Source organism: Ascidiella aspersa, chromosome 6 (genome assembly GCF_963924565.1).
Source record: "Ascidiella aspersa chromosome 6, kaAscAspe10.2, whole genome shotgun sequence".
NCBI lineage: Eukaryota > Metazoa > Chordata > Ascidiacea > Phlebobranchia > Ascidiidae > Ascidiella > Ascidiella aspersa.
The window spans coordinates 31,922,442-31,942,492 of NC_139452.1; the positions used below are offsets into that span (position 1 = coordinate 31,922,442).

A 20,051-nucleotide genomic window follows, 5' to 3' on the forward strand; every position below is an offset into this window, starting at 1 on the left:
GTCACAAGTTGTTCCAACATCGGATGTCTACAGCAAAACCCTGCTGCCGCAAACTTCAGTCAACCGCGGAAAAGTTTCACCCAGTGACCCCTGCGTGGTGAACGGTGGCGGTAGAGAGACACAAATCTAATGTCGGTTTTGGTGATTATTATGTGTCTCAGTTTACCACATTAACACCTGAATAACTGATTGGAAAACTTAACAAGGTCGAAATTCAAACTGTTGATGGAAACAAAACTACTGCTGTCACTTTATAAATTGCACCATTTAAAATTACCGAGTTAAAACAAACATTCTTTATAAAATAAGCATTCTTTATGAAAAACAATGTTGTTTGGAATGTTTTAGGAATCGGTACTCGACGGAGTTGGTTTGTTTAGCTGGAGTTGGACTCGAATAAGACCAAGTAAAACTACCCGTGTTGCATGCGTAGTAGCAAATTTTAAAACTGATATGGCCGCCAACTGTTAATTGTAAAAGTGGAATAGCATACGGTGGGATCTTTTCAACCATGTGTTGTAAGTGAATAAATTATGCAACACCCCTATAAGTCGATTGCTTAATATGTTCCTCATTTTAGTTTCGTAAATTGGCGGAATACAGGCTGTAGTGTCGCAGCCGGACTCGGGGCTCGGGTTTTATTTTTAACCGACTCCGCAGCCCTGATGTCTTCACAGACATTGACAGCAACATGTGTTTGTATATTATAGTTTAAAGGAAGGAGGATATTAAGCATAAATTTTAATGTAACAAAAACATTTTAAAATCTACATAGTTTTGCAAGAATCAAGTTATTTCCGAAAGGGAAAAATACAATTTACATTTCTGGCGGCCAAGTAGAAAATGTTAATGGCTTAATACGAAGTGGTTTGTTATTGTCCGCGTGTGATTATAACCTTCTAATTATTCATAAATTGTCAAAATTCTCCACTTTTACCACTGATGGTATCTACATTTTGTCAATCATTAGAAAAATATGGTTTACGTGAGATAAATGTTTTGTAAGAACATTGTCGTGTTTTAACCTTTACGCCGATAAAAAGTTGTACTTATTGGAAAAAATTACATTATCTCCGCACACATACCGCTTCAAACTATGGTCGGCGGTCAAAACTGGACATAACATTGGAAGTCTAACGTCCCCATTCAAATCACAGCACAAACTAGATTAACAATTTCATTTATCGCGTTTTTTTAAGTATATTCTCGTCATATTTTCACTGTGATCATGTATGACGCCGCGACAAATTTTACACCAAACAAACGCAATTTTGCGCGAACCCTTTTCTTAAATGTAATTAGAGCCATTTTCCAAACAATTCTTCCCCCTGGATTAAAGTTTGTTATTTTAAAAAACCTGCAAACATATGTTTTTACAACAAAATATTACGTTTAATGCATTACGGCCTGCCGAGGCATTTTTAAGCTTGAAAATGGCCCGTGACTTGCCAAATGTTGCCCCTGTACTATTTTATGATGCCATGGGATGAAAGGCGTTTAGCTTGACGAATTCAGAGGTTGTTTGGCAAATACAAAAGCGCGCTTTATTCACAAAAGGTCGTCTCTCGCCAATGTAGCTTCTACGAGTGTTCGTTTCAGTCTACCCACCGCTTCATGTAATCTAAGGTTGCTGCGGTGCGAACCGGTGTGAATCTGTTTTGTTATGTCTGCAAAATTTAGCGCGACCCAGATGTTTTGTTACAGAGCTTTTACGCGTCGGAACGCGGTAAACGTGTGGAAGCCAGGGCGGGCCACGAGGCCATTCCCCTCACAAACACTGCATTGGTTGCCAATTATAACAACGTAATGTAAAGAAAAATGAATTACGATCCTTGAATGTGTTAACCTAGTTCAAGGGCGTCCTGCGTTTCATCACACCCTAAAAATATGACGTCACGTTTAGATGTAACTTTGTGACGTCATCTCTATATAAACGCAATTTGCGAAACAAAAAGCAAACTTAATGTGTAAAAATGAAAGATATCTCCTCGTCCTAATGCACGTTAATGACGACAATGACTTCGAATTTTGCAAAAATTACTAATATGAAGTATTTTAAATTTATTTATTGGTTTAATTTCTTAAAACCTAATGAGAAACGTCAGCAGTTAGCAGTTTGGCGAATTGCATTGATTCAACAGCTACTATTGTTTCACCCTAATCTATACCAGGGGTGGGCAATTATTTTGAGCCGCGGGCCGCATGAGAAACCTAAAATGTTGTGGCGGGCCGGGTCAAATATAGGATCTAAAATACATACAATATGACGTCATACTCTGACGGTGTAAAACAAATAATCAACCAGTTTGTTATTACGTTTGGAGTTGTGCGAAATGTGCAATTTAAGTCGGATTTAAAGAAGGTCACGAAACGTCGCGCGAAGCGCGAAAAATTTACGACTATGTTTGTTTGAAAATGCAAACTTTAATTTAGATTTAGATGGTCGCGAAGCATTGAGCACCGACTAAAAATGTATATTGCTTGATATATTAGCGTTTATTAAGTTGTGGGGCGCGTTGACCCAAAACTTAAGATTAAAATACGTGAAAATTTCTTACGAAAAACTTACCTTTATGTTTTTTCTTCTTTTTTAAAACTTTAAGTTACCGATGTGTTACAAAGTTTAACAAACTTAGCCTAATATTAATATATTTTAAATATCAGGCTAAATTTGTTAAACTTTCGTTAGAGAGAGTGCCACTGAGCAGAGGACGTTATTGTCTGTAAAGTTGCCGAAAAATCGCGTGGAACATACGAGAAAGACATAAGAGATTCGCGCGAAGCGCGCAAAGAATTTCCGTTTTAGCATTTTGAACAGGCTAAAAATCGAATTTGGCGGGGTCTTGACAAGATCTGTCAACTTGCCCTGTTTTTCGCTTAGCCTATGTATTTTAAGGTAAATAGGCCGCGGGCCGGATTAAATTGCTTGGCGGGCCGGATCCGGCCCGCGGGCCGTATGTTGCCCAGGTCTGATCTATACAGTATATATGCCCATTGGATTTAAAAGTTGCAAAATGGCTGTTATTACAAGCTATTTTAGCCGAGTATTTCAGTTCCTCTTTCAACTTTGGAACTTGTCATTGTGAAGCCAACGGGTTTCGTCTGTTTGGTTAAATATTGTGAGGTTTCTGTGCTACAGTCAAACTCACCCCAAACCTATCCAGTTGACGCTATCCTTGAATGGGTTGAAGTTTATGTGTCACCTTAAATCAGCCAGACGTTTGAGCGCTATAGTTGGCTGTGTTGTTGTGTAGCAGCCAAGCACAGAACGGAACTTTACTGTGACAAAGAGGAACCGATGTTTCGCCTGGATAGTCCTACAATATATTTGCCCTCCCTCAACAAATGCTGTGTGGTTTGTTGTGTCGTAGCCAGAGCAACAGCCATAAAGAGCAACAGTGATCCAATTGTTGCAAACCCAAAGTCCCGAGCGCTTCTCGCGTTAAAAATATTTATTTTGTGTCGAGTGACATCAACTGACGCGCGGCGCGTTTATTCTGAGCGCGCGATTCCTTTGTTCGAAAAGTTAGATGCTAATAAGGGGGAGGGCGTTTTGATCGACATTCAGGATTGTTGCCGAATAATAAAGGCGGGTCACTTTTACGATTTGGTCGGGGGTTTCGGGGTGAGGGGCATCACAAGTCAAAGCCCAACTCGCCTGTATGTTGGTTTAGTTAAAATTAATTGAGTTTCCTACTTTCAGCTATGACAAGAATACATTTATGATTTGCTGTAAACTCGGTTTGATTCTACTAAATGTAGTTTGCTTTAGAATACGTTTTGTCTTTACTTAATATTTATATTAGAAGTTTGTCTAAACAGAAGCAAGTTGTGTTCTTAACTTTAAACAGCAAATAACTTAATTTCTAAACTTTAAATCCAACATTGTGAGTTTTATACAATAACGATTAAACGCTATGAAATAGAAAGGCAGCTTTATTCATTGGTGAAAAACAATTGGTAGAAGGAAAATGCAGACGGTGTGCAGATGTTTTTTGACGAGTATTTCGTCTGTGCGAGTGCTGATTGTAATTTAATATTAACCCTGGGTTATTGTGCGACCGGCAAACACAAACCGATCTGTCGTACACAGTTGACGCTTTACTTAAATGGGTTGAGGTTTATGTCTTATCTCACCTTAAACCAGCCAGACGTTATTTAGTTGACGCTATGGTTGGCTGTGTTGTTGTGAAGCAGCCAAGCACAGAAGAACGGAACTTTACTGTGACAATGAGGAACCGATATTTCATCTGGGCCTCGCCCCGTAGAGAATGGAATGCGGAACTGTTCTGTAACAGAGAAACTTTATATTTGTCAGCCCTAACTCGCCTGTATGTTGGTTTGATTTACGTTAAACGAGTTTAGTTATTTCAGCTAAGACAGGAATTTTAAAACTTTATTATTTAACGGGCAGTTTACCGCTAGAGTGCAATAAACATATTTCCCTATGCATTGTGCTCAATTAATTTTGTTTCAATTGTTTATTTAGCTTAAGTCACAGTGAAACACCTAGTAAGGATGCCACAAACTATTTACACTTATTATGGCGTCATAAGCCAAACAGTTGTGGAACACCTGTGAATAAAAAGATTGAACTAATCGCCTGTTTGAAAAACACCGTGAAAAGCTAGAATATTCAATTCGGCGCCACGTTTGTTTCAAAACAATTACAGTCAGTAATTTCAACCTTTAAATCGTAAATTTATTTGAACTAAGAAATGCTAAACTTGCAAACAAAGTGTAAAATATTACCCGGGCGTGGCGGATCCAAAACTCGTAAGCGTATCATGAAGTTGTTTTGGTGTTGTGAGATTCGCAAGCGGCCTCAGATCATCGCTGCAACCAAATGAAAAATATGTGCAAAAGTACGTCAGGCTGAAAATTGTCCAAAACCAATTAACAACTTAAACAAGCACGTTTTTTATGGTAAACTCATTAAAACTTTTGGGTAAACCTTTTTATTGGAGAAAAGACGCCATTTTGTTTTCAAGTACAAGCTGAAGAGATTTTCAAAATTTTTAGCAAAAGTATTTTTCTATTTAGTTAGAAATTACACTAACAACATATGGGTGAATGATATAATACCAGTTTATAATAACCTATTTGTTATAACTGCGCTTAGTAAATACTGGTTGGCTAACTTCATAAACTTGCTTTGTGTCAGGGCTGCGGAGTCGGTTAAATATAACCTCAGTCCGAGTCCCGAGTCCGTCCCTGACTCTACAGCCTGTAGTCCGCCCATTCACGTAACTAAAATAACGTGGATATTCAGCAATCCACTTATAGGTGTGGCATAATTCATTTACTCACAAACATGGTTGGAAAATATTCCACCATATGCTGTTCCACCTTTACAATTTACAGTTAGCGGCCATATTAGTTTTAAGATTTTGTAGTGCGCATTTTAGGTGGTCTTACTCCAGTCCCGAGTCCGACTCCGCAGCCCTTCTTTGTATTCCGGGTGGAAATTTAATGCGCCATTCTATCACGCATCTGTTTTGTTCAGATACTCAACTTAACAAGGTGCACTTTACTTTAGCGAAGATTTTTCAAAGTGCGGTAAAACCACGGGTTTTACAAAGTTGTTTTGTAAACCAACATTGTGTGAAGGACTTTATGTTAAACTCTCATTGCAACATCGAGCGTTTTATCGCAAGTCAAACAAAGGTGACTTAATCAGCCAGTTTAAGAGCTGATTAAAAAACAAGTTTTTATTCAAGGTTAACGTTTTCTTAATAATGCTGAGAACAAAAAAGACCAAACAAGGATAGCTTAAAATTAAATGGATATATTGCGTGTTTTTTGATACGAGATAAACATAACTTTACTAATCGTTAAGTCATCCCAACTTAAGCATCGATAATTACCGTTATGAGTATTTGGTGGTAAAACTTGTTGCTATTTGTTAGATCGAGCAAGGTGTAGCACAACGGTGTCCGACCTGCGGCCGTCGATAAATAATTGTGCGGCCGTTAACACGTATTTTAATAAACATGTGTTGGCGACCGTGTCCGTCCTTTGAGTGAAATTATTGCTGTGGGACAGGTTGAGCGGTAGTTTTATAAAGCCTTTTTTAAACGATAAGATTGTGTGAGTGCATCTTATACTGTTATTGAGCAAATAGAGAGAGAATACATGGAGGATTAAATGGCCACACACACACACACACAACAAAAAATTAAAAAAGTTTAAATCATAAACCACAGACTGTATAGCTGGTGACCATACATTGATACAAACTTGCGTTTTACCATAGGCCAGCCAGACATCCGTCTACCCTTGCTGGTCATCAGATTGGCTAAAAGCTGTGAGCAGGGGTTGATCCAGAGGGGGCACCTGGTCATGCACCCTACAAAATATTCTTTTTGGCAAATTTCTATGATATCGCATACTGAAGTGAAGTTAAACTATTATTTTAAATGGCGTTGCAAAGTTAGCTCATAACACGGCGTCATACCACAATTAATCTTACAAACACTTGTTATTCTCGATCTAAAACAGAAAAAATGCGTTTATTTGGTTTGAATTGACAAAATTTTTGGTTTTAGAGGTGGCGTCTCGGTTAGGCCAAAAATAGTTTTGCATATTGCTCGAAACAACAGATTCAAATTATTTTTAACAGTGATTGTTAAAAAAATGAAAACACGTATTTGTAGAGTAAAGTTAGCAAAAAGGGCGTTAAACGGTTTAACGCACTTTTGTAACGTAGGTTAGAATTAGAACCTTGGTGGGACTGTAGCACACGGCTATTTACCGACTAAGAGATTTTGTGTTTATTGTGCAATTTACGCTGTAACGGCTTATGCCCCAGATTTATTGTCTACTCGCACCAAAGTGTAAATGCTAAATGTGCTGTTCCGCGATTATCTCGGCGGTCAGCAGTTTGATTGTCTGTGGCTACTTAAGGCCGCTATCCGCTTGTAAACAAGGCCTCTTCTCAGTTAACGTGTTGTGCGGTTGACAGCGCTGTGCTGTTCACAGCGCTGTGTTGTTAACAGTGTTGATTGTCCGCCTTCTATAGTTTCAACTGGGTGTTCGCTTATCAGATAATACAATTAATAATCACCAGAAGCATTGTGGTTGGCTAACGAGTTATACGCACGCAACCTTCAAGCAACCTTAAAACGAGAGTCAGAAGCTTAATTAAACTAATCTCGTGCCCCACAGGAACGTATTACGTCAATTTTATAAGAACTTTCACGACGTACCAAGTATTGGTTCAAATATAAATATATTTATACAAGAACATCTGATTATTTACTTTTTTAAATAAACTGGAAATAAGTATCTTGAATTTTTTTTTCTTAGATTTTTATGTAATTCGCTTCTGGCAAACTTTAGGGAAATTACCGAATTGTAATACTTATTTTCAACCAATATTTATGTGGCCCGAAAAAAAAAAATTTTTTTTTGGACACATGTTGTTTTTGTCTAAATTATGTGGCCCGAAAAAAAAAATTTTTTTTTGGACACATGTTGTTTTTGTCCGAATTATTTATTTATTTATTTTTTTTTTTTTTTCAGTCAATTTTTTATGGCTCACTTTTGACAAGGAAAAAAACATAGTTGGAACATGAAATTTTCACAACTGTTAAATACCCTCCCAAAGTTGTTTCTAATATAAAAAAAAATTGCCTAGGTTCTAAGGGGTGTTTTTTAGGGGGGCAAAACTGTCATTTTTTGTTAATTTTGGTTTTAAGCACTTTTCAGAGATAAAAAAATGTAAAAAAAATCTGATATATTTATGGATGATGGATACATGACAAATACAATGCTAAGTAACAAAATTTTAAACCTTACCCCTGAACTTTTCATCCGGGGGGTCAAAATGCACAACACTTTAGGAAATTTTAATGATATATTTACACTAGAAGGAAATGACATAAACATCTGAAAAATTCACAAATGTTAGAGAACCATTTAAAGCTGATGTTAAAATAAACATTTTACCTCTTGAAAAAAAGGGGAGTAATTTAGGGGGGTAAAATTAAAATTCGGCCGTTTTTGTGTTTAGAGGTGTCTAAGAAACTAAAGAAAACATTGTTAAATAGTTTTCAATTATAAAGACAAATTATAGATTGCTCCTCAGGCCAATTTTGAACTTCAATTTAAAATAATTAACCTATGGGGGAAAACAACTAAACAAAAATATAGAAATTAAAGTGATTTCATTCATAGAATAAAAACTGGAAACAGAGTGGTGTACACTGCCTCCACAATTTTTCATTTCAATCTGCGGCGGTAAAATATGTTGTTTTGTAAAAGCAATAAGTTAATTTACTAAGAGAAGCCTCTTTTTAAAAGGCAAGTCGCACGCGCTTAGTTTCCCTGAGACAAGCCACTTCGCACAATGAATGTTGCACGCGCTGGACAAAAAAAGCACAGTAGGCAGCCAGACGCTTCGCGGCCAGAATAAAGCAAGCGATATGAACAAATTCAGCATTAAAGGTTTTCTGCCGCTAGGTTAGAGTATATAGCTGTAAAGAACTAAATCGATTACGTCACACTATTGACTTTTGTCCCCAATGAGAGGCGTACAGGGGTGCAAGAAAAAATTGTCAAATATTTTTTAATTATAAAGACAAGTTATAGGTTTGCTTCGCAGCCAAATTTATATTAAGACCACTGACAATCATTCTTGTAAAAGTGCACCATGTCCAACCTATACCACGCAACTTCGGGCCACATCCGCTTTTGCCTGCTAAAGCACCGAAACTGGAAGCACAACATTGGGAGTATATGGACACTGACAAATAAGACCCGTTGAAAGAATATAGAATAACCAAGGAATAACACCCTGGAAAAGTATAGTGGTACTGCGCTATACCCCCCTGGTATAATATAGTAGAACCGCGCTATAACCCCCTAGCAAAATATACAAAAACCGCACACCCTGTCTAGTTTTTTTTTTTTTTTTTTCAGTCAATTTTTTGTTGTTCACTTTTGACAAGGAAAAAAACATAGTTGGAACATGAAATTTTCACAACTGGTAAATACCCTCCCAAAGTTGTTTCTAATATAAAATTTTGGCGCTCGTCTAGAATCCTACCACAATGAACATTATTTGGGTTAGGGTGCCGGTTAGCGTTTGGGTTTGGGTGAGTCCAGTAATGGTGTTAAACAATATTACTTGACCTACCCACACCCAAACACTAACCGACACCCTAACCCACATATTATGCATTGCTTAATAATTATTTCAACGTTGTGGTAGGATTCTAGACCAGCGCCAAAATTTTTGTGCACAAGATCTAAGGGGTGGTTTTTAGAGGGTAAAACTGTCATTTTTTGTTAATTTTGGTTTTCGGCACTTTTCAGACACCCTGTCTAGTTTTTTTTAGTTTTTTTTAAGACCAAGAGCTAGCCAACCTACAAAATCTTGCTCTATCTTATCCTACAATTTCAAAGGCAACATAAACATATTTATTCAGCATTTAGAAAAAAAATATTTTACCACCACACTAAGACAGGTCTACATTTTATGAATATCAAAAAAAAAATTTAAATTAAAAAAAATATTAATATGGAATATTAATATTCGCCGAATATTACAACTCAAAAACATTTGCCGACTATTTAACAAACAAATTAGGGTAGACCTTGATCACACCTTTCCAATGATGCTACACTTGATGCCACTGATGGGGGGATAAGGATTTAAGTCGACTATAACCGATATTCGTATTCATAATTAACCATGCGATATAATCGCGATTTTTGCTCCCAGTAGCATCCCCTCAAAATGAAGAGAAATTTTCACTTGCCAACCGTTTAACCAACATATTGGGGTAGACCTTGATCACACCTTTCCAACGATGCTACACATGATGCCACTGATATGGGGGATAAGGATTTAAATCGACGATAACCGATATTCATAATTAACCATGCGATATAATCGCGATTTTTGCTCCCAGTAGCATTCCCTCAAAATGAAGATAAATTTTCACTTGTCGACCGTTTAACCAACATATTGGGGTAGACCTTGATCACACCTTTCCAACAGATAAAAGAGTCGTATTACGAATTAACCACAGATAAAAAAATGTGTAATTTAAAAAATTTGGGTCTGTAATTTTGTAATTTGTGTGTGCACACACATAATACTTTAAAATTAGGGAAAGTCTATTTACCCGGCTAATCAATTTCCAAAAAAATCATTAAAGGTATACAAACTCAAAAATTAAATGTAATACCATCACCCAAATGCTAACCCCAACCCCAACCCAATTCAATAAATAATCACAAATTGAAGCGAACATAAAGAAGCGTTTCGGTTAAATAGCTCCTTCCTTAAAAATAGCTCTTTCCTTGAAAGTATCACTTGCCACAGAATCCAGACTGGCCTTTGTCCTATTTCATATCCATTGTAGGTGTTTTGCCGAACCTTTACAAATTATAATACTAAAAAAAATGTATTAATTTTGGTATGTTCCTAATTTAATACCAAAGTGTTCTAGAATAGTAGGTTTTGAATCTAAGATATTAAATCTAAGTATTTTTTGTTATTTAATACGATTTTTTGGTAGGGTTGATCATAATCTACCCTTTTGAAAGCAAAACAGCAATTAGTCGCAAAATAAATTTGTTAAGAAATTTGCATTATAACAAAAATAAAATTAGAAAAGTGATAAAAGTTTAATACAATGGCTTGAACCGATTTTGCAGAAAATATAATGCCTAACTAAATTAAAAAAAAATATTAAAAGTGTAAAAAAAAATAACTGAATTTTGCCATATACTGAGTGTCATGCAATACAATGAATTCTGTACGAGTTATTTCATATTTTTTAAAGCAAATGTTTTACCTCAAAGACGCGAGTTAAGTTAACCCTCGGTTTCACTATAATTAGTAGAATCCTTTCAAAATAAAATGATATATCTTAAAACAACTATAGCCGAATGTTCCAATTATATAATAGTTGTGCAACTAAATTTCTAGGATTTGATATTCTGCTTTGAACATCCCTAATTGTTAAAAAGGTGTTCTTTTACTTCCCAGCTCTGAGTGGGAGCATTGTATTAGTTGTGTTGTGGCAAATAATAATAATTTAAATATTTGTTTAATTCAAATTTAAACAAAGGAATTTCGAAATATGAAAAGATATGTTTTTTTCAAAAAGATAATGTATGCTACTACTAAAACAAAACAAAAAAATACCTCACTACAAAGCGATTTTAAATTGAGAAGGTATTCTTGGAAATATTATATTGAAAAAGCTCCTACTTTAACAATAACCATCAATATTAATTTTACAATTCATCAATATATATCTAAACTGTTCGGTTTTCAAAATGATTTCGTTTTGATTAAGTGTAAAACATTGTCTTTCACATGGTGGCAATTGTTATCACGATAACATACAAATGTTAACTGGGTGACGCAGACAATGTTTGTCAGGTTGTCTTGTGACTGTTCGGGGAACTGATAGAAAATAATCATTAACTAGACCAGTGCTTTTCAACTTTTTTGCTGAAGCGGAACCCTATGGAAACATTTCACTGGCTCGAGGACCCCCAGTTCAATAATTCCACTGGCTTGAGGAATCCCAGTGTAATAAACACACCTCAATTAGCTAAACAATTTAGAAATTGCGGAACCCCTGGCCTGTACTAGCGGAACTCTGGTTGAAAACCACTGAACTAGAGCTATGTCAATAGACTCCACAAAATATAATGCTTTTTTTCTGTGCATTTGACTTTTAGCAAAACCTAAGAATGAAAACTGACTAGAGTCAGGATTTACATATCTGGTATAACACAATAATCGCTGTTTTATTGTCGGTTCCTATTTGATCCATCTTTTTTTGAAAACAAATTTTTTAATACAAAATACATTTGTTGAATTTTATACCTAATTTTACACCTTGACTAATCACATTGTCTAAACCATTGGGATAAACTTAAAATGTTGTACTGAATGTATATTTTGTTAAGCAATTGTTTTGTTTTATATATTACAATATGAGATTGTAATACATGCTTTAGATATGTGTTTACATATATGTTTTATCATGTTCACTTTCATTACTGAGAAATGTTATTTAAATTTATGCCAATAATGTTTTTTTTGTAAAACACCCAGATAACGCTGTTTGCTTAATTGTGAACAACAAATGGTTTACAGCACTAATGTAATGTTGAAAGCATTTTAATGAATGTAATTTAATGACCATCAACAGTACTTCATCAGACTCATAAGTTTCAAGGAAGGCAACAGGATTGAAACTCATTGTATTTTGTCACTGATTAACAGTTGCCATTAACCCTAAGAAGAGTTAAACAAATAAATTTAGTTGCAATTTTATTTATCCTAATACAGTTCTGACTTTGTATTCCACCTAGTTTTTAAGTTGCTTTCAGAAACAAATAAACAAATTAAATTTTGAATTACAAATTACCAGATGTCACTGCAGTTGTTTGGATTTATAACTAGGCTACACAAAGCAATTTAAGAGCCCTATGGCCTAGACCAGGGATGGCAAACAACTGTCTCGCGGGTCACAAAGTGACCCGCCACACATTTTTAATGACCCACTTGTCTTTCTAGAAATACCAAAATGTTATCAATCATTTTAATGAAAGGATAAATGTAAAAAAACACTTCTTTATTAGTTGCACTATACTGGTTAAATCTTGGTGGGCAAATCTGTGGGTCATGCAAAAGGGTTTCAGGGTGGCGAGTAGGCCTACATTAAAACCCTGGTTAAACCAATAAACCGTGCTAAAAGTCTACATCGTGGAACTGTAATTTGCAGTATAGTGGTATGTAGGTGCGTATAGGAGCTTTATGAGTCTACACCCATAGGGCCATTTGCTTGGGCGACAAAAAACCTAAAATACTGTGACCCAATTGTTTCAGCTCTCTTTAGCGATCGAATCCATCTAGTTATATGGGCCGAAAATTTATTTTCGGGACATATCTTGTTTCAGGGTGACGAGTAGGCCTACATTTACATTAACTGCACTTCAGCAAATGTGTGCAGAAAAGCTAAAAGCGTTTTGTTTATCATTGTAAAACGTAAAGGGTGGTGATCCTTTAAGGAGTGTAAGGGAAATTAAGAGTTCGCAAAATAAAAGTTCTAAAAACCCTCTTTAAACCAATAAACAATGCTGAAAAGCTTTTTGCTGAACTCCTGTAAACCCATAAAATATGCTGCAGCATTTGTTACGTATTTAACTTCTTAATATTATATAACTTCTTAATATAAAACCTTGAATTACCAACCCAGAAAATAACACTTAAAACCACGCAGCAGCAAAGTTTCGCATAAAATTAGCAAATAATTAAATAGATGACCCACTTCTGCATTTTGTAAGGATTAAAGTTGTGTTTGTGACCCGCGCGAAGAAAAGGTTCACCATCTCTGGCCTAAACCTTTAATACAACTTCATAAAGAAAGTTATTATGTACGGTCCAATTTAAAATTGTATTTTATATTTTGTTATTTAAATCTAAGCTAGGCGTTTATATCTCATAATTGGAACCACTGCATTTTCTTTGTTTTACCATGGTAGGGTGTAATTGGGTGATTGATGAACATGAAATATTGGATGTAGAGTTCGCAATTTTCTTAAATACATTAATTTAACATTCCTTCGTAAAATGTCCTGCTGTTGTGGCCTTGGACAAAATATACTAAGGGGGTTACACAAAGTCAACTCAAGGCTAATATTCAGTGAGGTTATGCCACAGCGAAATTGACAAGTAGTGGTAACTTTGTATTTTTTGCAACATGTTTTTGACTGCTTAATTAACAGATTATATTTGTAATATAGTAAAATAAAACACAACAATGTTTTTAAAACTAACATTCAACAATGCATGCTTTCAATGGCAGTTGTTTAGAATGTTAACTATTTGTAAGCTTACAAAAAGTATTTGCAAATTGTTTTGCGATGGATTCCCTACGACTCCTAAGCTTTACATTGAACATACCAAGCCTTTTTTGAGCAGCTTTGTGTTGAAAACTTGTGCAAGTGAAAATGGCCGAACCAGCTGAAGCTGAACAGGAGGTTGTTGAAAATGTTCAAGATATTGACTTGGTGAGTTTTGTGTTCATCTTTAAATAAAATTGGGTGCGCTTTGCACAAATCTGTTTTGTAACAACTTTTCAAGTGAACATATCAATGCAAGTATTATCCCTGTAGTTTGTCATGAGCACAGAAAAAAAGAAATTAAATACAATTTCTTTTCCTTCCTCAAAGTCAAGCGCCCTTTCCAGGATAATTATATAATATTGCATTCTAAAAATGTTTTAACTGTGAAATGCAGAGTGGAAATGTCGCTGGACAAGCACAGAATGTGTTCTTCGGTTCAGAAGTTCATTATCATTTTCAATGTGACAATGTTGTTGAAGCAGATGACGTCACTGCATCAGGTGAGGATATTACCTTAGAAGTTTAGGCAGATGAACCACAATGACATAAAAAGCTACGAAAAATAATTCAAACAAATATAGAAAAAAATTGACCACTCGTATCGGGCTCACAATCTATCAAATATTGATTCTAAAACACATCACTTGGTAACCAATTTAAATTTGTAAATAGAAAAATAATTCAGTATTAAAATGAGGAATAGTAAACTGAAGAAGTTAAATTCCGCTAAATAATTAGGCCTCATCATAGATGATAATATGTCATTTAAACTTCATATTAAAATGATTGAACAAGAAATTTCTAGGCAAATTGGATGCTTATCAAAAATGAAATACTATTCAGACACTCATGCACTTCGCCTTTTATATTATAGCCTAACCCAGGGTGGTCCAAACCCCGGCACGTTTCGTGCGGCCCGCGGAATAATTTTAGTTTACATAGAAAAATTTCAGTTTCGTTCATTAATTGCGAACGATCGCCATGTTTTCTAGAGATACGATTCGTTACATCATGATGATGCAGTACTGTAAACAGCTGTTTTTGGCATTTATGACGTAACAGTGCTATAAAATGAGTTTTCATTAGAAGTTGGGTAAGGTAGTGTAGTTGATCACAGTTAGCTACAATCACATGTGACAGCAATCGTAACTTAGGCAGGATTTGTTGTTGTTTGACGATAGTAATAGGCCTACTTACGCTGAAAGTTATAAAATTAGCCAAGTACAATAATTCCTAATAAAATGAGTCTTAAAAGAAAGGTGACAGAGGAAAACAGAGTGTTTAATTCTAACTGGGAGGAAACGTATTTATTTGGCGACAACAATGGTAAACCACAGTGTTTGGTGTGCTTTCAAGTATTATCTGTTCCGAAAGAGTTAAATTTGAAACGACATTACAACACCAAACATGAGTAAAAATACGGAAAATACCACGGGACTTCTCGGGAAGCAATTTTTTTTTTAAAGGGTAACTTCTTCAAACAAAAAATATGATTTCCAATTTTGCCAAAAATGACTCAACCGCAAACATGAAAGCATCATATGAAGTTACATTAACGCTCGCTAAGCATGGTAAGGCTTTTCGTGACGGGGAGATCATAAAAGAATTTGCAATTAAGATGGCTCTTGCATTTGGAGATAAAAAATTGCCAAAATAATTGAAAATGTGTCTTTATCCCATCAAACCGTTGCGAGAAAAGTGGTTGAGTTAAGCGACAATGTAACTTCACAATTAAAAGAATTTGTTCAGCAGTGCAAGTTCTTCTCTCTGGCCTTGGATGAAAGTACTGATATCAGTGACATTAGTCAACTCCTAATTTTCATCCGCACTATTGTTAAAAACTTTGTTGTTTGCGAAGAACTGCTCAAGACAATTCCACTTCATAGGACTACAAAAGGCTTGGACGTTTAAAACAGCCTCGCCTCTGTCGTTGATGCATATGGAGGTTTTGAGAAATGTTCATGTGTTGCAACAGATGGTGCCAGGGCAATGACAGGAAGGAGAAATGGCCTGGTTGGCATTCTTAAAAGTCATGGTGTGGACTGCCTAACATTTCATTGCATCCTTCACCAAGAAGCACTATTCTCCCACATCCGATCGTTAAGTGCAGGCAAAACACTGAAATGCTTTTTTTTTTGAGAAAAGAAATTTTGACTTTTATCCAGAATGAAATAGGAGGGTTTCCTGAATACGTGATTCAATTGAATGATGATAAGTTTATAGGTTCACTGGCATTCTTGACTGATATTACTAATCACTTGAACATCTTAAACATGAAGTTGCAAGGTAAGAAACAAAACATATCTCAAATGGTGGGATGCGTTGAAGGTTTTCGCAAGAAACTTCTATTATTCAAGACTTCTTTGCAAAGAAATGATGCTACTCATTCATGCTGTGAATTACTTGGTGAAGAAAAAATATTGATTTCGTCATATTTTCCGAGAAAATACGTGACATTATTGACGAGTTTAGCAGCAGATTCGCTGACTTTGATTCACTGAAAGCAGAATTGGAGCTTTTCAATAATCCACTGGAAGTAGATACTAAGTCTCAACCGTCTTATGTCCAACAAGAATTATGTGAACTGCAATCTGATCCTTTTCTTTTGTCAAGAAAAAAGTAGCGTTACGACACCTTTGGGAAACTTGTAAGCTACGAGCAGTTTCCACTCTTTAGAGAACTTGCACTGAAGATGTGTTCCATATTTGATTGTACCTACATTTGCGAAAGTACTGTCTCAATTATGAAGCGGATAAAAAGTGATGTACGAAACAGAATAGCTGATGAAACGCTGGATGCCTGCTTACGATTGTCGACAACTGAAATCAATGCTGACATTGAAGCAGTAATCAAAAGAAAGAAATAATATTTGTTTGGTTATTTTGTTTGTGCCTTATCTATATTTCCCTAATGTAAAAAAACACCGCTCTTGGCTAATTAGTTCGGTAAACTCGCTTATTTAATATAGAGTAAAACTTGCAGTTTATTGATTACTATGGGGTTTCCCTGACTGCGGCCCGCAAGGCTTTCTCAATTTTTTTTGCGGCCCTTCATTCGGTCAACTTTGGACCACCCTGGCCTAATCAATACTTATCTTCGATATTGTGTCGTAACTTGGGTAGAGCTTATCCAACTAAATTAAAACATCTTGAAGTATTACAGAACAGGGCAATTCAAATTTTAAGTGGCACCCTCCCAAAACAAGATTGCTTTCATTATACCATATTCACTCAATATTAAAATTACTCGACCTAACCAAATTGGAAATAATGTGAATTATGCATAACTTTAAAAACAACAAATTATGAGAAACTTTGGCAAATTTGATGGCTCCTTTAGACAACTTACATTTACACAATAGATGACTGAGCGATAAACAAAACAATTTTCAAGTTGGCGCCTCCACCAATTCATGAAGAAAAACCATAGAATTTCTTTGGGCCAAAATGTTGGGTGAATTTAAAGATAATTATTTAACTTTTACCACAAGTCATTTGTTAAGGCAACTAAAATAATGTTACTGAACTCTTACCATGAGGGAACAGAAACAAAAAGTCAAAACAAACTTTAGGCAATTAAAGCATAAAATTAACTAATCCGTGAAACAGGTGTAATAATAGAGTATTTTATAAGAAAAAAAACAAGAGTTAAAACTTTAGTTAAGGAACAAAAACAAAACACTGAGTGCAAACAGTTCAGCATCAAGATTACATTAGTTTCAACTTAATGTAACCCTAAGTTTGTTTTATATATGGTATTTTTGTTTTGTATGTTCGTCATGTATTCACTAGCTGCAACCTGGGTATGCGTAGTCCTAATAATACAGAGCCGTCGCTGGCTGATTCCGGACGTAGTGCAGTGTAACTTGGTGTTTTCCAACGTTTTGTGGAGAGGTTCCCAACGTGGGCGGTACCGCCCCCTTGTGGGCGTTGCCGAACTACAAGGGGGCGTTTTGGGTCTTTTCCTGATTTGGGGGGCGCTGAACGCACATAAGGGGGCGTTACGTAAAAAACGTTCTGCAAAGTTTTATGAACAGTTCACATGCAACAAACAGCCAATATGTAACACAGCTTAAATGGCAACTTTCGTACTGAGAACTTGTAGTTTCCCGCCCATTGTTTACTTCTGACGTAACAATTAGCTTTTTGATGTAAGGTTGTTGGTTGTTGGTGCCTTTCACCGTTTTATACGCGGGATAATGTTTGTTTATTTAAAGCAGTGGTCGGCAAACTGTAAGCCACGAGTTACTTTTAATTATCACGTAGTTGTGCGTGATAGCCGTACATTCATTGCACTGTTTTAAAAGTTGGTTTGGCTAAGAATTTTTATATTGTCTCATTCTCGACCTGATTCAGGCCCATTGAGCCAAATGTGGCCTGAGTGCCTGTCGAACTATATTTTTCAAATATTTGTAAACGCAAATTTTTTTTTTTGGCTTGGCAGTGTTTTCGGCATCAAGGCGCTGTGTAATATTCCACATTTTCATGGTGTCAACTGTCAACAGCCTAACGTTGTGTGAACGTAAGACTCCTTGGAAAAAAATTCCGACCAAAGATATCTAGTTTATGTATTTTTTTTCTATTCAACTTTGTAATATGGCTATTGTACCATGAGTAACGTTTAAACAAATTTTACTTCAAGGCAAACCTAATATATACGTTTAGGCGTTTTGTGCGAACATTTTACGTGATTGTGGGTACCGCCATTTAGGTGATGAAAATAGTGTTAATCTTTTGTGCATTAAGTACAAGATAAACGATTCACCAAACTATAAGATAAACGATTCACCAACTATAGACGCATTTTTTTGCGTTTTGCACGATAAACTTGCTTTATTTACATAATACCACACCGGTTTGTTTTACAACAATACGTTTCTTCATTATATGGGCCGAAAATTTATTTTCGGGACATATCTTGTTTTTTCCCGAAAATGTTTCAGACCGATTTTTGTCCGAAGCTTTATAGAATTTTTATGTACTTTTTTAATTCTAATGTCAGAAAAGTAAGATGGGAGGGGGGGCGATATGAAATAATATGGAGCCCAAGGGGGCACTAGTATAAAAAAGGTTGGGAAACACTGGTGTAATGCATCTTGTTTCGCATTTTGTGTTGTTGTAAAACTCCTTAATACAAATTGAATCACAGCCAGGGGCAGCTGACTAGATGACTTAACAGTCTTCCGGGTCCCCTGGGAACTATGGATGCTTTTTTAACCTCAATTGTTTTGTATACCGTTGTTCCGAAATATTTTCAATCTATCTATTTATTCAAATGAAGTTGCAGTTCATTTAATCAGTGTACTAAAATTCTGTACTCTCTTTAGGTTTGAGCTCTGAAGAAGATTTTTTTTCTTCTTTACAGTAGCTAAATAATTTGACAATAGCTAAATAATTTGGAGCAGCTTAATAATTAGGAGTAGCTAAATAATTTGGCAGAAATTGCATTTTGTGGAGAGTCTACACAGCGCTTGACTGTAAACACATAGAAAGGTGAAATCCCCAGGATATCATAGAAAGGTGAAAATGTTACACAGCAAAAAGTTTGTTATTTAAACAAGTAGTGAAAATAAGGTCAGGGGGCCCTCACAAATAATAGAGTAATTTTACAATCGCCCTTAACACACAACAAACTATATGTAAATGCCTCAAAATTATTAATTGTAATAAATGGTGCGTAAGTCTAAAATGCCTGCATGTATGCCTATATTGGTAATACAAATAACTTATTTTTAAAAATTACAAAAAGTTTCGCGGCACAATTGAAAATCTCTCGAGGCACACAGTTTGGGAATCACTGCATTAGAGGAACCATTTCAAATTAAATATATTACTTTTTATTCAGAGTTATTAAATGATACCTACTTCTGTATGGTCTTTGATATTCTTACTACATCTAAAGACTATACAGTTATTTAATACGCCACAGTATTTACAACATTCTGCAATTACCCCATCTTAATTTAATTTAATGTCGTGGTAATACATAGGGAAACGAGGCCAATGAACTTAGTTTTATCCATCGTAGAACGCAGAAAAATATACTGCTTTATTTTTATTCAAGTTTGTCACTGTCTCTAAAATTTTTGGTTTTCTTTAGAGGCGGTGTGGTGACCTAGGGATTGCTAGGTTTTATTAACTGAACTAAACATTACCTGAAACACAACAAGT

At 35.6% G+C, this 20,051-nt stretch overlaps 2 protein-coding genes across 2 annotated transcripts in view; one reads left to right on the plus strand and one right to left on the minus strand.

The window, feature by feature from the left end:
- The window catches only part of LOC146141301 (caspase-7-like), a 199,967-nt gene that overhangs the window by 76,993 nt on the left and 102,923 nt on the right, over window positions 1-20,051 (minus strand). The gene's annotated exons all lie outside the window — the stretch shown is intronic.
- On the plus strand, window positions 15,123-15,792 carry LOC146141304 (general transcription factor II-I repeat domain-containing protein 2B-like). The gene is made up of 2 exons (XM_083391580.1): window positions 15,123-15,292; window positions 15,576-15,792. The coding sequence occupies exons 1-2, from the start codon at window positions 15,123-15,125 to the stop codon at window positions 15,790-15,792; spliced, it is 387 nt and encodes a 128-aa protein (XP_083247706.1).